Source organism: Sesamum indicum, linkage group LG10 (assembly GCF_000512975.1).
Source record: "Sesamum indicum cultivar Zhongzhi No. 13 linkage group LG10, S_indicum_v1.0, whole genome shotgun sequence".
Lineage (NCBI taxonomy): Eukaryota > Viridiplantae > Streptophyta > Magnoliopsida > Lamiales > Pedaliaceae > Sesamum > Sesamum indicum.
Genome location: NC_026154.1, coordinates 13,111,305 through 13,130,769, shown reverse-complemented (window position 1 = coordinate 13,130,769; position 19,465 = coordinate 13,111,305). Strand labels below are relative to the sequence as shown.

The 19,465-nt window shown below is 33.4% G+C and overlaps 1 protein-coding gene across 2 annotated transcripts; it reads right to left on the bottom strand.

The window, feature by feature from the left end:
* LOC105172430 lies at positions 1,892-14,707 on the bottom strand. 2 transcript variants are annotated; one of them, XM_011093848.2, is made up of 20 exons: positions 14,576-14,707; positions 13,701-13,840; positions 10,998-11,072; positions 10,777-10,892; positions 10,348-10,462; positions 9,796-9,924; positions 9,529-9,576; positions 8,989-9,191; positions 8,650-8,846; positions 7,724-8,007; positions 7,503-7,652; positions 6,600-6,983; positions 6,370-6,519; positions 5,997-6,075; positions 5,793-5,917; positions 5,223-5,414; positions 4,978-5,118; positions 4,669-4,812; positions 4,239-4,445; positions 1,892-2,282 (listed from the first exon to the last, which is right to left on the bottom strand). In XM_011093848.2, exons 2-20 carry the CDS (start codon positions 13,833-13,835, stop codon positions 2,169-2,171), a joined length of 2,988 nt encoding a protein of 995 aa, XP_011092150.1. In that variant the 5' UTR covers positions 13,836-13,840; positions 14,576-14,707; the 3' UTR covers positions 1,892-2,168. The 2 variants fall into 2 exon arrangements, with proteins under 2 accessions (XP_011092150.1, XP_020552904.1); XM_020697245.1 differs by lacking the exon at positions 14,576-14,707 and adding an exon at positions 14,360-14,569.

Genomic DNA, 19,465 nt, shown 5'->3' with positions numbered 1-19,465 from the left:
ACTAATGGAAATTGTACCTGAATTCCAGTTCATAGATTAATTGTATCTTGTGAAGACATATTGTACACAGTTGAAATTTACTTCCCATGTTTATAATGGACATAATAACTAAAACAAAAAATGATTAATCATAAAACTAAGGGATAATTATATTTAGACTTTCTTTAAAAATATAAAATTATATTTTTTTTAAAAAGTTTCAAAATTATGCTTACAACCTCCTTCAATAATTTATCGTTTACACCTGACTCCCTTTTATTAGTATTTGACAAAAAATATAGATGTTCGCAAAAAAATTACGTAAATTTTAATTTTATCCTTCATTTAATATTTTTATGAAATAATTTTCTATTAATAAGTGAAAAAATGTAATAATGGTAACCTCACTTCATATATATGTCTATAAATTTATATTTATCCCCTCATTAGTATAAAAATATACATAAAAATTAATGTGTACCGAATTTTAGCAGCACCACAATGGTCAAAGAACTTTCACAAAAATTCTAAGATTGTTGAAAGACTAGCCTTGCAAAACATAGGTTAGTACTCTGATATTTAAATCGGTAACGATTTACTAAAGTAATAAAATAAAAATTTGAATCAAAGTGAGAATAATAACTAAAAATAGTGTGAAAGTGATGAAATTAGTATGAAAATATGCTAGAAAATAGTTGAAATCAAGGGAGTTTTGAGAGTTTGAGTGCGATAGCTTATGTTACCTAAAAGACTGCATCGTGCCTCAATTTGTAGGGTCCGTAGAGCAAGCTCGTAGAGTTAGTTGCGAAATATCTGGGGCCACTAGATAACTATGCATTTTAGCTTTGTAAAAAGACAGAATCATGGAATTTGAATTTATCTAGACAAAAATATGACATTTTAACCAAGCATTGCCCAATCTGCTCGGATATATAAGGATGCAGTTACTTGCTGACTAAAGGGTCAATTCTAGTGAGGCTTCTTGGAGTTATCTAGAGATTTTTTACTATGACGTCTTTATGTGTCAGCCACCTGTATAACGTAGCCGTCCTGTTGTATCATGACTTAGCTTGTTATATTAAGCTTACTTCCCTGTTACTTTATCTTGTTAAAATAAACACTAACAAAAAATTATAAAATTTTATTTATTTATTGTTATATATTTGTTCAACAATTGATAAATTAAAAAATTATACCCCAATACATAACAAGGAGGAGATGAAGAAGTTAATAATGTATAGTTGACGTAATTTTTTTGTATTGTTATATTATGAATACTTTCTTTTATACTTGAAAATTTATTTTTTAGACTTAAATATTTAAATCAAGCCATAAACAAATAAAAATAACTAAATATATCAAGTTAGACCCATCCAAGCAAGTTTTGTACCATGGCAAGGCGGGGCAAGTCTTACAAAAACTAGGGCAGGACGGGTCCGGGTCCTTCCTGAAATTGGCATGACGGGTCCCAAATCCACTCAAACCCGCCCGTTGCACCCCTAAATTTTACATTTTCAAACACTAAAACAATAGTTGTTTCAGCCAACAATTTCACAACTACCAACAATTTTTGCAGCCTAGTTGTAAAGTTGAACTGTAATAAGGGTGTAAGTAGGAATTCAAGCTATAGCTAAATCTTTATCCTAACTTCTGCATTAATTGCATATAATTAAGCTTCAGTTCTTGACAACAATACATTAATTGTAAATCGACTAACAAGATGTTGAACAACACAAAGCACAGGCACAATTCTACTTGACGGGTCCTTGTGGTAGTTTCACAGGTTTTCTGCAAGATCCAAATAGCTCCACAGAAACAAAAACTTAACGCACTACTTCAACATTTTCACATAAGATAACCTACCCAGAATGCTCATACCCGTCCGCTTTCCACACACACAAAGGCAAGATAGCATCATGCGGTCTGAAACAGTTGCAAATTACACAGAGTGATTATATTACAGAGGATACAGAGATCATCTACCTGATTCTACAAGGCAAAACAGACAACTGTTCAAGGATACAAACAGACATTCGTTACAATAGTACATCCAAACTAAGATTGGTACTGCACATTTTCCTAATACTGCCCTAACAATCTAAAGCATAGTTAACAGTAGAAAAGAAAAAACAAGAGTAACGGATAGTCAACACTTGAATCAGTTGGAATTTCCAGAAGCAAGTGCACCTTTAACCACGAGCTGCTCTGAGGAAGTTGTCAAAAGGGCTGGCCGGGGGCAATCTGAGAGCTAGCCAGGAGTTTGACGATGGAACGGCTCCTATAGCTGCTTCACTGCATGTTGCCTGTAAAAAAGATGCTGTCAAGGTCCAAGTGTCGGGAAAACTAAGTCGGAACAGTACTACTAGGGTGTGCATGGTCAAGATCGGATAGTTAGGCCTCATCTACTTGATGTGATGGGATTTAAGTGATATAGATAATGTTAGGATAATTATTGGGATCGAGTTAGAAGTGATTATATTAAATGGCTCTATTTTATGTTTACTAGTATTGATAAAATAATAGATATAAGTAATATATTGTTTACTTTTGACTATAAATTGAGATTGAATGGTGGATTACTTTAATATTTTCAATTTTAGTATTTTATTGTATTAAAACATAATATATCTATATACATAAATAAAAGTTAATATTATATGCTACATAAAAATCAAGACTGTTAAGTATATAATATTTTATCAAAAAAGCTAAAAATGATATATTATATAAAAATAAATAATACATTTTATATTATTTTCCCTTACGACAAACATTCATCTTCATAAAAATTGAGCTCAGACGCCATTGTTGTCTCTTCTTCAAGAACAAAAACCTTGAGAGGGTTGTGTCTCTTTTGTCAAAAGGTCTAACTTTCGTTAGTTGGTCAATTGGTTATTTTATGCATAAATAAGGACAATAAGGTAAATTGCTTGGAATATTTGATGACAAAAAATTGGTAGTTCATTTTAATCACCATATGGTGGGCCCGTGTGATACTATAATACTAAAGTTGTGAGCTTGATTTCATCAAGCCATAATCATATACAGCGACAGGCTTTGGGTATTGAAAAAACACCGTAAACAAAAAATTAAAGCCTAATAACTCAAAATAAAGGAGGCCTTAGGGTGATCCTACATTTGCTCCTCAAGAAAATGAATGCAATTAATTATTTGAAGTTGCAAATTCAAACATTTGGTGACAAGTAAAAGAGCCAAATTTATGTTGCAACTCGACTACACAACAAAAATCGAAAGGGAGATAAAGTAAGTGGGCGTCAGTAACAGAGCTAAACTTTCATGTTTATATGAAAAAAATATATATAAGGGTTAAATACACTTTGCTCCCCTGAACTATATACCTCAAGTAGCACTAAACTAACAAATGTAACGTTTCTCCCCTAGAATCAAATGTTTGACAATATGGACCTTTATATCAATATATATATATATACATATTTGCAAAAGAGTTCTTTTTTAAACATTTTGCATTTTTTAATTCAATTAAAATTTTCTTTAATTTGAAAAAAATATATTTCAATTACAATAAAGTAAAACACAATTAATAAGTTAAAAAAATTTCGACTTATTATTACATTTTAAAGACTCAAAGAAAAGTAATGAATTAGTACAATAAATACACAAAACTTTCATGTAAAAGATTTTTTAAATTTGATAACAAAATTAAGTTTTTAACTAATTAATTTTTAAAATAAAAATGAGTAATTACATATCAGTTCTTAAAATATGTTTTCTTCAAAAAAATATGATAAATATATTAATTCATTTTTTTCTAACAAATTAATGAGAATCTTTTGAACTACAAATATGTATATCCATATAGTATGAGGGCAATATTATCAAATATTTAGTTCTCGGAGGATAAGTGGCACATTTCTTAGTTTTTTGGGGAGTAAATGCTACCTCAAGCATAATTCTGGGGGCAAAGTGTGTTTAACCCTATATATATAGTATACGTATATATATAACCTGATTATGACGCAGTTGGGTTGTGGGTGGGATGGATTTTAATCACTGCCCCTGACCCAGTGCCGGATTCTAATATAATTAAACTGCCAATTATTCAAGGATTTAATGCGGTCCTCTTCAGGCAGATACTTGTGGGTCAGGTTGAACGAGTATACCCACAGGTCCCACACCCATAAAGACTACCATTGACAAGAATAGAACTCGTTATCAGTGTTTATATCCAACCTAGGACCCCAAAAGCTGAATAGGATGAGTAATAATCATTAGATTACCTTGTCAATTGATGATCCCCCAGTTGAACGCAGAGGTGGAGGGGACATATCATTGGCTTGTATCGAGTGGTTATCAGAGGTCAACCAATTAGAAAGCTTTTTTCTCGTGTCTGTACCAAAGGCTTCACACTGATTTGTCATGGTGCTGTACGGGAGTGGTGAAGTGGAGATAGATGATCCAGCTACTTGACCAGCGACCTCAAGTGCCTGAAACCGATTTGCTTTAAAATTTAAGCATTGATAGAGATATATATTTTTATGCTTAGTTTTACTCTTTCTTCTTTATGGATTTCAACTAGATTTGGTTATATAATTTTACTCACGGGACATGACGTAACATTAAGTATTCTTTTGTTTGTATATGTTTGGCGTCGTTCTGGCAAGAATGCAGCAGGACACAATAACAGAACGAGAACAAGGAGGGCATTACCGATTCTAGAAGCTGTCCAATACTGACAATATGGGACATCGAAGGAGATGGAGATGCGGGCACCTTCGGGATGAAGCGAGATATATCAGCAACTGATGATATACTCATAGCATCATCTTCAACCAGAGAATTTGCAGAAAATTCCTGAATCAAGAGATAAATTATGTCAAGCATGTTTTGCCATCACAGGAGATGTAGGATAGGAAGTGACAAGTGTCAGTTGTCCTAAGCTTGGCTGGAAGTTCAATCTCAAACACTTATATTCAAGCTACTAAGGGTCTGAGACAGTTCAAGGTCCAGACAACATACGCCATCAAATGATTGTGTTTCCTTGGAGTGTGCAGCTTTTTGGATGTGATCCATGTCAAGTATTGATTGTGGGCCGAACATGAAAGCTTCATCGGGTAAAAATTCTTCTGATAGTTGCTTGGCAATCTCGTCCGCCTCAAACTTAAAGAAGCAAAACTTTCACATGAGATCCTTCAAATTTAAATACATAAAGTAATAACAAGCCTTTTTCTTCTCAAAGAACAGGTACTAGAAAAACAAAGTACCTTTGTAATGGAAGACAAACTCTCAACAAAGATGGAAAATACGATTTTGTCAGATTCATAAGCCTTTTCCCGCAGCTCAAGGAGAGTTGACAAAGCTTCTTCATTATCAGAAACCGAGCCATAATCTTTCACTTCAGATTGAGATTTTACATAAACCTGAAAGTTGTCACTGATGCCAAGATATGGATCCACCTAAATTAATAAGCATCCAGAATTAGTTTAAGAAATGCTAAATAGGTTGGAGCAATACAGTACGAAAAAATGGTTGACAAAAGAAGATCAATTAAGTGACAAGTTGGGCAAACTAATGGAATTTATCAAGCCATTGGGCATTGGCAGCTTGTATGAATAAGTGCAAACCAGCTAGATAAAGAATGATTTACCCTGCAACGCGGCTAAGAGACCGTTTAGTATGTTTAGTTGTTTGCATATAGAACCATGATCAGAATGCATTTGAATTAAGGATCATAAACCCAAAACAATAAATGTCACTCTCAAATACCAATTTCATTCCAGTTAAAAGCAAAAGATAAGTCTAAAAAGTGAAAGCATAAGCAGCCTACTACTTACATCAGACTCGAGTAACAAGTTATGCAAATTATAAGTCTCAGCAATATGATATAGCTTCGCCGCAAATGCCAACATAGCTGTAGATAATACAAGAAGTGATCTCTGGTACACTGGAGGTAAGGACCCTGTGATCACACAACAATATGTCAAGCGTAGAAGTTTACTGCTTTCACACAGATAAGTTAATCGATGGACTCCCCGTACCAGTATTGGAGTCTAAAGACATCTTTCTTATTGATAGGGGAAGCTGAAAGAATCTGAGTACTAGGTTGTTATTGGAGTTCTACAACAAAGCAAAAATGAGTGATCACAGGTCAGCAATAAATTTTTAAAACCACCAGCATCAGAAAATATCCCTAGAAAATACAGCAGGATAGTATAACTAAAGAGATGTGACCAGAAATATTTAGCAATCAAATAAGAACAAACACTGAAGATATTAGTTTGAAACAACCAACCGTTTAAACATTAGAGATCAATCCCAAGTAGGATCCAACATTCTTAATGTGTCTGGTAAATAATTGACAGTTTGGACAACAAAACAAAAAAAAAGAAATCCATGTATCCGAATTTTTACCTTAAGGCGCGAAGAAATAAGTGCTAAACAGAATGAATGAGCTATAGCTTCAAGATTAGCAGGAAGATTATCAGAAAGATTGACTTGTATCCATAAAGCAGACAGCAACTGTGCTATTTGGTCTTCGTTGCATCGTAAAAAATACTGTTCCTGCATCAGTTCAGAAGACAATTCATGTAAGTAGGTGATAAGATATAACAAAGAAACTTTGACCAGGTAAGTATCCCTACAGTCTCAGTCAAGTTGGCTGGTCCACCGGTCCTGTCAACAATGGAGCTTATTATATGCATATTAGGAGAATTTTTGTGGGAGGTCCCATGCTTTCTCTCTTCCTTGCCTTTGTTCAGCTGCTGATAGTCATCCTTTTCACTTTCCTGCTTCACCTTGGTTCCATATATTTCTAGACGAAGCTTCTCAAGCAGAGCTGTAATTGAGGAAAATGTGGATGTGCTTTTGGAATGTCCCCTCCTCGGATTGTTGAAAACATCGTTTCTTGCGTGAGCGGAACTTGGAATTAGAAGAACACAGAATATTTGGTGCCCTCCAACACGTAAATCAACATCAGAATGCAACATCACTTTCAAGAGTTGAATGAAAAGAGCCTCAGGAAACACCTGAGAATGAGAATGAGAATGAAAATGAGTATCAAACTAGTCCAAGAGGACCAAGATAAAAGTACCAAAATTATAACAGGCTAACAGCATTTCTTATTTTAGTCTCCAGGTTGTGAAGTCAGCAAAGTACTCATCAAAATTTTAATTATTATGTCATAGATATATGATGGGTGTTAAACTGATGGAAACATAGCCAAAGTCACTAAAATTTGATGCACTGCACAGCAAGAGCCATAAAATGCGGATTATTTAGCAGATGAAATGCAAAATCTAGAAATAATTGGTTGCAGTCATACTACTCACATACTTTCAAAAGTCAAAGATTAGCTGGGACATCTCTCGTCAGCATAAGCATAGTAATTCTTACTAGTCCAAGCCAGAAAATGAAAAAGTGAGCTGTGCGCACAGATACACAGAAAACAGACAAGAGCGCGTATAAAAATGTTCCCTTCTCCACATCCACAAGCACAGAGACCAAAAGGTAGTAGCATTTGCAGTTACATTATTAGGCCTTCTCACCTGCTGAGAGTGGAAAGATATAGATGCCAAGGATATCACATGAGCAAGAATTATAAGTGAGGCAAGTGCAGCCCTAGCAACAACTCTTATCGGAGAAAGTTTCTCCAGTGTAATCGCCATCATATCAAACAGCGGCCGCACATCAACAATCTGAGAATAACAAAAACTCAATCAGTAGCGAGAAGACAAAGTCAAATATTTCAACTTATGTCACTCATTACCCCTCTAACAGTTTCCAACAGACAAGTTTCAATGGAAGTCTGCAGTGCAGCATTCATATTCAGCTCTTGCTCTCCAACTGGTTCAGCTGTAGCCTGAAAGCTTTTGCGCAAGTGTCTGAAGAGGTCACTGACAAACCCCATATCAGAAATCACGGCTTCTAACCTAACTTGCCGGGCCAAATAGCTAGCAGTTTGGACGATGTGACATTTCATCTCGGCATCATGTACAACATTCTTGTGGTCCAAATGTCGAACAACACCAGCTAAAATCAATTGCTGATATCCTATAATCAGATGAAATGTCTATGTCAAACTCTCCAGCATCAGAACCCAAAATTTTGAATTAAACAACCATTTGCAAGTTTTATGTTCAAATAATATTAAAATTGGCAACACAATTGAGAACTCATAGGAGAATTTTCTGACTATAAAAGTTATCCTACTCTTCTCAAGGAACTATAACTTCCAGAAATTAGCATGGCATATTACTCATGTAAGCTGGTGTAATTGTCACAATTCTTGATAATCATCTCATGATAATTGAGTTTTCACCTTACATGTTCGTACAACGATATCAACATGGGCTTCATAGCAAGAATGGTATATTCTGTAAAAGAAAGTTCTTTACATAAATTGATCTGAAGGGGTAAACAATCATTTGTTCTCGAGGTCCCACGTTGATCTTCTGATACATACTAATGGATGTATCTGAGATGCATTTCCTCTAAAAGTAATAATGTTTAACAAAGACTCCGAAAATAAAGATAGAGATGTTGTTGGATTCACATTAACTTAAGTCCGTCATACGTCTTAACAGCAGAGACGGAAGATGCAGTCACCAGAATCTAAATATTAAAAACTTAGCATAGACAAAAGCTAAAGTAATCAAAATGCAGATCAAGGGTAGGGGCCGCATGGCTAATCACCTGGGTTTTCCACAAAGGATTGCATATCAGACAGAACAAGAGGGGCCAGGCCATGCTGAGGAACCCAGTGTCTTCCTGTGTCAAAATAAACAAACATTGGGTCCAATACTCGTCGCATAGTTGTACTCTCCTTGGCAAGGTCAACCATCCTTTGGATGCATATTTGAGCCCATACTTTTGGTGTCTCAATCTCGTCTCTGAAGTCAGTGATGTTAAAGAGAGAGATTAACAACAAAGTGCAAGTGGTGAACGGCACTGGTCAACTAATTTAGCAGCAGTCTGCAATTATTATTTGAGGAAATTTTACTTTTTACATAAATAAAACTGAACAACTCCAACCTCGTGAGAAGAGAAGGATCTTTCTTTTCTGGCCGTAATCTTATGATCATGTGGCTAGGGCTAAACTCACCACCCACACCAGGAGTGCCCCTTCCTTCACATCTTGCTACTTCATCCACCCAATTATGATGTGCCTCCCTTCTTTCTTCGTCTTCCTCATTTTGTGACTCCATCTCATAGTTATCAAGAGTAGCATGCACGATCTGCAATAGGTAACACATAAAGTTAATTAACAAATTTTGGTAGCATGCACCATCTGCAATAGGTAACGCATAAAGTGCATTTAAACAAGTTTTGGTAGCATGAACAATCTGCAATAGGTATCCCATAAAGTTCATTTAAACAAGTTTTGGTTCCTTCCATAACTCTTAATCAGATGAAGTGAAAATGAATCAAATGAAGCTTGAAGTCCTGGGATTACAACAGCAAATCCAAGGTCAACTATGAAACAAGAGATATACACTTCAGCTCAAAATCTGGAAGATACAATGTTAGATCAATCAAAAGCTGTCAGCTGAGCAGAGTATCAGAAAGACAAACCTTCTCAAAATCAGCAAATATATGCGAGAACTCTGCCATGAACCACACCTGCAGATACAGGGACCAAACACAATTAATTATGTCGTGGACAAAGCTATAGTGATGGTTGAATTAATGCCAAAATGCAAACAAAAGATCTTTAAAAAACTAAGCTGATAGAGTAACATGCTGTGAATATTAAGAGAATGCATTAGCAAGAGAATTAAACTGTGAATTGAATAGATGGCATGAGCAATATATATTGAAAATACACAGCGATCTAATTACCATGGCTGAAAGGCACCGCAAGCTCGATGCTCTTAAACCACGTTTCTGATGCTCATCTTCAGTCTTACGTGCCAACATGCAAACTTTGTCAACAAAGTTTTCAATATTGCGTGTATAAGTTCCATCCATCTGTAGGCAATAGATAAATAAGAATAAGACAGGAGCAGATTCAGTTACCATGCTTACAGAAACTAGATGAAAACACACTAAGCAACTCATTAATTCCTGTTCTCCTCTTTCCTGCTCACCTCTCCTTCCCATCTAACCTTTTATTTCTACTGTGAAAGGGAAAAAAATGAAGCACTTCCTCAGTAATTATACACCTTTATTACCGCGACACTAACTCCTCCAAACATGCATAAACAAAATAGCTACAGTTTTAAGTTGTGCAATGAAAGACTTTTTCCTGCAATATAATCAAGAATGCAGTTATCTCATGACTTTGTATTGCGACCACACAGTACCTCAGTTATCAAAGCATAGTGAGACAGTGTGCCACAGAATATAGACGACCATATACAAAAATATCCCAACTAAGTAAGTATTAATCACCTGACAGTAAATAAATGTAGTCAATGTATCGCATCCAATAATCAGGAGAGCATCTTGCTTAGAGTCATCCAGCAGTTCAATAACCATATTCAACAAATTAAAAGAAAAATAGGCCCTGCAAGCATGGAGAGACGTGGTAATAATAAATTTTGCCAAAATGAAACTTAAAAAGGTTTCTTGAATTCCACTTTGAGGTCAGTCCTGCAAACATCTCTGAAATCATGGTAACTAGCATGAATATTTTCACTCAATATTAAGATATTAACAAAGATAACAAGAAGTTGAATTCATAGTGCAATTAAAAACCTTCAAGAAACTGTGGCAAATGAGCAATTGCATTTGCATGTTAATGTCCATGAAAACAGTAGTTGTTTAAGCAAAGATTACCCCATAACTCAAGCAAAAATATTTTTTGAAATAACAACTTACATTTGCTCCTTACAAATGCAAAGTAATTTGTTGTAAGTTTCCGCAACAATACTGACGAATCTGATGTTGCCACTTCGCAATTCTTTGTAACACCTTTCTTCAAGATATTTAGCAATCTAATAAAGTAAATATGGCAACCAAAAAAAACCTCATTACGTGCACCCTGGAAACATATTCAACGATCTTTCTTTGATTAGTATGCATACCCAAAACCACCTCACCTTTGGAATCCGTAAAGGGTTTTTGGAAGCATATTCACACAGCTTTACAATTTTTCTTTCATTTGACTGGCCATCCTGCATTTTAAGGGGAAAAACATTACATAATTCATTTACATTGGAATCACGGTAGATGAACATTTAAGAAGGGTGGGTGATAAAACTTGGGATGAAGTAGTACTCTCAACTTTGTGGAATTGCATTATATGAAAAAACTATGACGCCCATATGCAATGATGCATAGATACCGAAAAAAGCATGACTCTGTGTAATGTCTGATGCTCTATGGATACAGTTCATACTCGGGTGGGATACATATAAAAGAAAATAAAAGAATGTGGATAAGGTGTTTGACTTCGCTAGAGGTGTGTATGTTATGGTGGTGGTGTCCTTGCTATTTATGAAATTTTAAAGGGAAAAATTGTAGCAAATAAATTGGTTCAATTCATAAAAACAAATTATTTACTTAAAAATCATATTGATTTACCCAACTACAACTTCCTCTCTACAACTTTTCCATTCTTTTAAATTTCTTTAATTTTTTCCTAAATTTTTGGCTCCTAATTATCAGTTTCTGTTCCTGCTCCACAATCATTCACATTGGGTCTTACAAGACAACTCCGTCATAGATAATTGTTATTATCTATTATATAAATTATAATTATTATGTCTCGATCGGAGGGCCTCTTCTCTCAACTGCACCAGGTTTCCTTCTAACACCAATTTCACAACTGTTCAGTGATAGCAAATTTGGAGGTTCTGTTCTTCCAGATCATCAAACTTGGAAGTTGGAAGATAGCTAAAAAGGGCATGTGATGCAGCTCCAAAGAAGTTGCCCAAAGCGGCAAAGATAGGCATGCATCAAAGCAAGGTAATCTTTTTTTATGAGTGAGGATGTTGTAAATTTGGTGTGTTTGTATGGTAGTCACACAGAAAGATTCACGGATAAGAGCATAGTGAAAGAAAAAGAAGGCATAAGAAAAGATAGTAAGAGCCGTTAAGGGGTGAAAATAAGAGATAGCAGATAAAAGTGAATACGAGTTTTCTTGGTCTTCCAGATGAAGGAACCAAAACGAATCATTTAGAATATTACAATCTCTCAGAGAGGTTCCACATTCTTATCATTCCTAGACAATGCTACTTTCAGTTGAGTATCTAGATAGAACACTAAGCATACATAGATGGTTCATCAAAAAAAGACAAACCTACTTATTTACTTCATCTCATTCATACTGGAACGACTTGACATTATCATACAATTAATCAAACATCATTGACAAACCCACGAATTATATAGATGATCATTAAACATTGTTTGACCAGTGCTGCACACAGTTGAGTTTTCATGGAATCTCCCACCTCCAACCCCTTATGCCTCACATACAAAACAGAGAACAGCTTCATCCAGAGTAAAATAACTACTTCATTGAGCAAAAGGAGAAGTAACTAAAATCTTGATGTCCTAGCAGACAGCATAACCAACCTAAGTATGTATAATTAGTTTCATCAAACAGCTCCATTGAATCTAGGGTTCATTCATCCTAAATCACACCAAATTTATTTCATCATATAACTAAGTCTGGTGAGGAATAGTGGGCAGAAAAAATGTCTTTAAAGCAAAGGCCTCTGCTGGAAAAGATCTGCTTAATATTGAATATCATGTCATTCTCCAGACTAACTGACTAAGCAAAACAGCTCAAGTCGGCTAAGCAAATAAACTCAATTAAATGTCTACTAAAGTATTTGACCGAATGGGAGGCAGTTATATTTTCCATTTCTATACTTCAACAATAATTTGATTTCCAACCCTCTAATATCACCACTTAGACTTTCCACTTTTTCAACAGTTGTCTGTTCCTATCTTTAACTTGACCACTAGTTTGGACAGGAAAATCATGTGCTACTGTGCAGCGTCAAGGAACCATCAGAAGGACCTAATGAAAACAGAAGTCATGCAATATTTTCAGTCTCACTAGATCGACTAAATGTTCGTTTGGGCCATCCTAGTTGAAACTGAAACAAAAGGAAACTGGGGACTCAGATTGCATTCGCAACAAAAACAAAACTTCATGGTGATAGCTACTAGAATTTCGGCATGTTCTATATAAGAGTAGGTATGGAGAATTCACAGTCAAAAACACAAGGAACTACTGGACTAAGATGTTGACAGAAGATAATGTGCAAATATGGTAGGCTCACAGACCAAAAAGACGCTATCTTCAAGGTATAAATCTACTATTATGATGACTCCGAAATCTACAACCAATAAGAAGCACACAAACTCTAATCCTTAAGGCCACACTTGTAAAGATGTCAGAAGAAGAAATCAATCAAAATATGAACCAAAATACAAAGTAGAATACTCTACCAAGGACAATGTTGAGTGAAATTTTAAGTGGTGTTATTAGATGTACGAAATTGAAATAGCAGTAAACCATATGGATGAAAAACGCAAAATTGTCCCACAAAATTTGAACATGAGAAACTAGCATAACCATTATTGCATTAGTAATTTGGTCGCATTTCTATTTTTGCAAATTGTCCCACAAAATTGCAACATGAGAAACTAGCATAACCATTACTGCATTAGTAATTTGTTCGCATTTCTATTTTTAAATACACACGAATCAGTACCTAATCATGCCCAACAATGTCAGAGCAAATGCCAAAACACAAAATTTCCCCAGAAAAGGGGGGGAAACTCACATGCGACTTGGGAAATATTTCAGCAAGCAATTTCTTGTAACGTTTCACGGGTTGCCGTGACCGCGACCTCAAAGCAGGGCAGCATACACACATGCTCTCACATGCTGGGAATATCTTTCGGGAAATGACACCCATTTTACCTAATAACAACAACAAACAAGGTCAAGCATCCATGATCTCCCACCTCTTCTTACAATCAAATTACTGATACTCCTTCATGAACCCTCATACACAATGTACATTGCGTAATTTCACACAAATATATAATGTAGAACCACATAGCATAACCAAAGTTAAAACCAAATCGTAGTAAGCACATAGAGACCATCATACGCCCACAAGATGCAAGAGGAAAAGCCTGAAAGATAGAAGACAAAACGATACAAATAAAATCACAGACAATATGAACTTTAACACCAAATATGAAAAGGAATTCCAAACATCATTTGTTCTTCAGAAAGGAACAAATCTTCCAACTTTAGGAAGAGACATAACAACAAACACAAAAGACCCATTATCAGAAACAAAACAGAGCAAAATCTACACAGCCCAGAAAGAGAAACTCGCTCAGAACGCTGAAATGGGGCCTGAAACCAAGAAATCCTACAGAAACAACCAACTTCGATAACACACGCAGATCTAGGAAGCCGAAAACAGACCTCCCAACAAAAACGCGCTTGAAATTTTCTGGGACTTTCGAATAAATCCCACAGTATTCAAACTCTACACATCCGCATAATTGTGAGTGTGGAAGAGAAGATGCGTCGGCGTACAAGTAATAATAGTTAAGTTGTGAGCGAAGGACAAAAATCAAACAAGGAGGGAGGGAGAGGGAGAGAGAGAAAGAAGGAGAGAGAGAGAGAGAGAAAGATCACGTGATTGTCAGACTCTTTACACAGTGTCTAAATGGTCTTGCTTTTGTCTCTGTCTGTCAGGAAACTTGGGAAGTCCAAAGCCATTCTTTTGGCCCATCTCTCTCTCTCTCCCTCTCTCTCTCTCTCTCTCTTTTCCTTTTACCATTCTTCTTTCCTCTTTTTCCCTTTTGCTCTTTTGTTCTTGTTGCAGAGATCACTCTCCAACTTTTCTTTAAATACAAAAACACCCCTCAACTTTCCATAATTACATCTAATGCATCTAACATTTGTTGTTCCATCCACAAAATAATTTAGTGCCCGTTTGGTCCTACAATTGATCAGATAAAATCTATGTATTGAGTGAGAGAAACAGTATTTTTGTCCCATAAGTTAGATCTGTCACTTTTGATCCCATTATTAATGTTATAAAAATTAATACTTTTGGTCCCCATCTATTTTTTAATCTATAATTAAATAATATAGACCACATTCCCCAACACGTGGCTATTAAATAATTTGACTAGAGGAAAAATTGGCATGTTTTCTAGTTTGAGACCACTTTTGAGGGAAAAAAACAAATCTCGGAGGAAATTAGAACAAAGAAAGGGGGATTTCTCTTCCCTCTTACAAAAATTGAATCTTATCCTTCCCACATTTTTGTAAAATGGAATCCAAGTAGAAGCAATATAAAATATCATGTCTTCCATAAGTGAATCAAGTAAGTCAAATAGAGTATTCATATGCTATTGTTGGAAGAAAGGTCAATTTTTCCTCCAACCAAAAATATATAATAGCCACGTACTAGGCACGTAACTTATACCGTTGAATTATAGACAAAAAAGTGGATGAGGATCAAAAGTGCTAATTTTTTTAAGTTGTAAGACTAAAAGTGTTAATTTCCTAATTAATGGTACTAAAAGTGAAATTATCGTAACTTATGGGACCAAAACTACTATTTTCCTATTGAGTGCAAATATAGTTTTTTTGTAGTGGGTATAATTATTTTTCGTTAAGAGAGTGTTTGCCGAGCTTATAGCTCCTGAAAGCATATTATAAGATGTTTGAGAGCTTATAAACTCTTGAAAATTATTTGGCAAAAAAAAAAAAAATAATAATATGAGCTTATAAAATTGTAAAATAAAATGTTATGCCTGAATTAAATTGCTAAAAATTTCACTTTTACCCTTCATGTAATTGACGTTTATTCCCTATAGCTAAATTTATCTATTATATAATCTAAAATTATAATTGTACAATGGTTTTTCAGTCATTATTATTGAATAGTTTATTATGTTTAATACTCGAACGTCTTATTTTGTCGAAATACTTTGAGAGCTTATCTTTAAAATAAGATTAAATATTTTTTAATTTTTAAAATATTTTATAAAATGTAAGAACTTATAAGTTATTTTAAACAAGCTTAGCTATAGCTTTTAATCACACTATAAGTATTTGTATTCATTAAAAATCTTTTTAATTTGTTGATTAAACTTAAAAATAATTTTTTTTTGTTTTAAAATTTAGTTACGATCTGCATTTATATAATCAATTATGAAAATACGAACTCATATGGAATAATCACTTACTCGAAAACCAATTTTCAAAATTGATACTCTCGTAATCGGTTAACTTAAAATCAATTATGAGACTGGCAAACCAAATTAAATTTATACGTGAAATAATATAAATAAAGTATTTATTGATGGATAAATCAAATATTAACATATATAGTATTTAGATATTTAAAGCAACTTAAATTATAATTTCCCAACAAAATATAGTAAAAATTATTAATAATTTGATAATTTTAAAATCTCATCTTAAAATTAAAAAAATAAAATTATGAAAAAGCCAATTAAATCATGTCACTTCATCAAATAAAGCGAAAATCAAAGTGTTCGTATCGAATATCAACAAATTATAATCTTTAATTCGAAAATTAAGTTCAAAAACCCTAGAATTTATGTCATTGAAGATCAAATCAATTTTTTTTTAAAAAAAATATCAAATGCCCAAAAAAATTTTATCTTTGAATTTATCAAATAAAAAATTATGTTCTTCAATTTATGTTATTGAAGATCAAATCCCATTAAACAAAAAAAAAATCAATTGCCCAAGTTTATTTTTCAAAGAGAGATTTGTACTCATAAATATAAAATTAAATCCAATAAATGCATTTATAATAAAAACTTGAGGTTTTGATCTAAATATTCTTAAATTATTTTAACTTCCCCTTGTACTTGTTATAATTTCAAACCCTTTTTTGTTGTACCTTCAGTAGCATTATGTCCAGAAAGTGACAAGTTTCAAACTTCCTTATATTTGTCAAATTTACAAAAGTATCCCTTATTTCTCTTTATTTACATTTATCCCCTGATATTTTATTCTATTTAGACATTTTTCTAAAAAAATTGACCCTTGCTCAATACTGTAAAACTTGAAAAAATAGTTTTATTACAGGCAAGCGTTCCACATTAACTGCAAACTTGAGTGGCTTATAAGCCCTCAAGACCTCTTCTCCCTAATAATGCGCATTTTCAAGACAAAATCGTATGATCAATACAGAGTTGGAGCGGACAATAACTCGTATAACGGGACATCAATACAATCTAAATTACTTTAATTTAATTATTACATCAATTATATGTATATATATATATATACTACGTTCTATTTTCTTGTCATGCAATTTTTCTATTTTTACAAATTATGCACACCACAATGTTGTTGTAACGTCATTTTCTCTTCTCTCTCTTACTCCTCAACACAAAAACTTAATAGATCTGAAGGAAGTACCGTCGACCTAACTTTGAAGTTGGACATTTATTGTGATTTATTGTAATGATGTATTTTGAATTATTTGTCATTTTATTAGGACATAAACCATAACATTCTGACAGTGATAGGGAAATATATATATATATATATATATGAGAAGAAATTCAATACTGAATGGCAGCTAACTGTCATGGTTAGAAATAAGAGTTAATTATACTTACACTTTCTTCGAAAATGTGAAACTATATTTGCCCAAATAAGTTTTAAAATTACACTTTCGCTTCTACTGAAGATTTTCTATTTTCACTTGACCACATTTCGTTAAGGTTTGGATGAAAACTACTAACGTTAACAAAAAATATAAATTTTTAATTTTGTCCATTATTTAATATTCTCAAGTAAAATTTTATTCTTATAGAAGGATAAATGTAATATTTATATATATAAAGTGAGTTTAATATCATTACATTTTTCTTTATAAGTATAAAATTGTTATATGGGAATTTAAATGAGGGGTGAATTTAAAATTTTGTGTAACTCTGCGGACGTTATTATTTTTTATTCAAACCCTAATTAAAGAGGTTAGGTGTAAATACTGAATTTTCGAAGGGGATGTAAGAGTAATTTTGGAAGTCCTTTTGAAAAAGTTGTATTTTCGAAAGTGATCTAAGTATGATTAATCCTAAAACTAAATAGTCATTAATCACAACCACATAATGGGCATTGGTCGTGATTTTTTAAGTGTGGCTAATATTTGTAATGGCTAAAAAAATCCATGGCAAAAATAATTTCAATGATAGATAATCTAAATTGTCGTATTAATTCTTGTTAGAATTATAGATATATTATGTACTGAATGTTCTAATAATTATATGTTAGTTGATTTATAAATATCAAAATATAATATGGGTTAATTATATTTTGCCATCCAAATTATGATCGTTTTTACACTTTGGCATCTAAACCTTTTTTTACGTCAACTTACCATCTCAACTTTATAATACACTTTGTCATTTATAACTATTTTTAACCAAGTTTTTTGTCGAAAAAACATAACTTGCAGTGCACATGTAATGTTCGAGGGTTATGTGATGTGATATTTTTTACATATGCACAACACATGATGTTTTTCTGACAAAAAAAATCAACAAAAAAGACAATCATATGTGGAAAAGTGCAAATTTCGCAAAGTTGCAATGGTAAATTGACACAAAAATAAAAAAATTTGATTGCAAAGTGTAAAAATCAGCATAGTTCGGATGATAAAATATTATTTACCCTATAATATCTATATATATTTAAAAAAAAAGAAAAGGTGGCAGAGAAAAAAAGGATAGACCCACGTATTGCTTTCTCAAATGTATCAGAGGTTCCCTTTTAGATTTTAGATGACAACTCTACCGGAATTCTCTGCTCCATCTCCGGCTGCGGCTTTCACGTCTTTGGGTTCTCCTTCTCTGGAACCAAAGCCACCAGATTCTTCCGCTACGATCAAACACTAGACAGCCTTCGTTGCTGGAGAAATCGAATTAGCAAAGAGACATCTTATGATATTATAAATAAGACGCAAATGAAAATGGGCACTTGGTATAATAAAAATATTATAATATGCAGGAAGAACGATATTGCTTAAAACTAATCTTACGACTAATAGAAACTAGTCTGGGCTACACCAATCGCCAAGACCAGAAATAGGTCTGGGAGACGATGTCGCCTCGTTGCGATGGGCGACCGCCGTTGCCCAAGGGTGAGGAGAACAGTTTGTCCTCCTCTGCAGCAACACCATTTTTTTTAAAAATTAAATTAAATTAATTTAATTATGTAATTAAAAAATATTATTAAAAATATTAATATAATTATATAGTTACATGTAAAATATATTTATTATTAATAAAGTATTTATATATTATTTTAAAATTTATTAAATTATATATATAATTATATATTATAGAAGAGATAAGGACAAAATTATAAAAAAAAAAAATACACTTTCAGGACCATATTCACAATCAATGTGGCGTATACCACCAACTATGGCCTCGGAGGGCCTTTTGAAATTTTTTTCATATCACTGGAGGTGTAATTAATATTTTATTTTTCTCAATTTTTTTTTTAACATTCCCAATATCGCAG

Excerpts from the sequence above, each read along its gene's own strand:
- LOC105172430 (XM_011093848.2), bottom strand. The coding sequence starts at position 13,835 with ATGGGTGTCATTTCCCGAAAGATATTCCCAGCATGTGAGAGCATGTGT. Across the intron at positions 5,918-5,996 it reads GTCTTTAGACTCCAATACTG|GGTCCTTACCTCCAGTGTAC; the intron begins GTACGGGGAGTC and ends GTGTGATCACAG. Across the intron at positions 4,813-4,977 it reads AAACACAATCATTTGATGGC|GAATTTTCTGCAAATTCTCT; the intron begins GTATGTTGTCTG and ends CTCTTGATTCAG.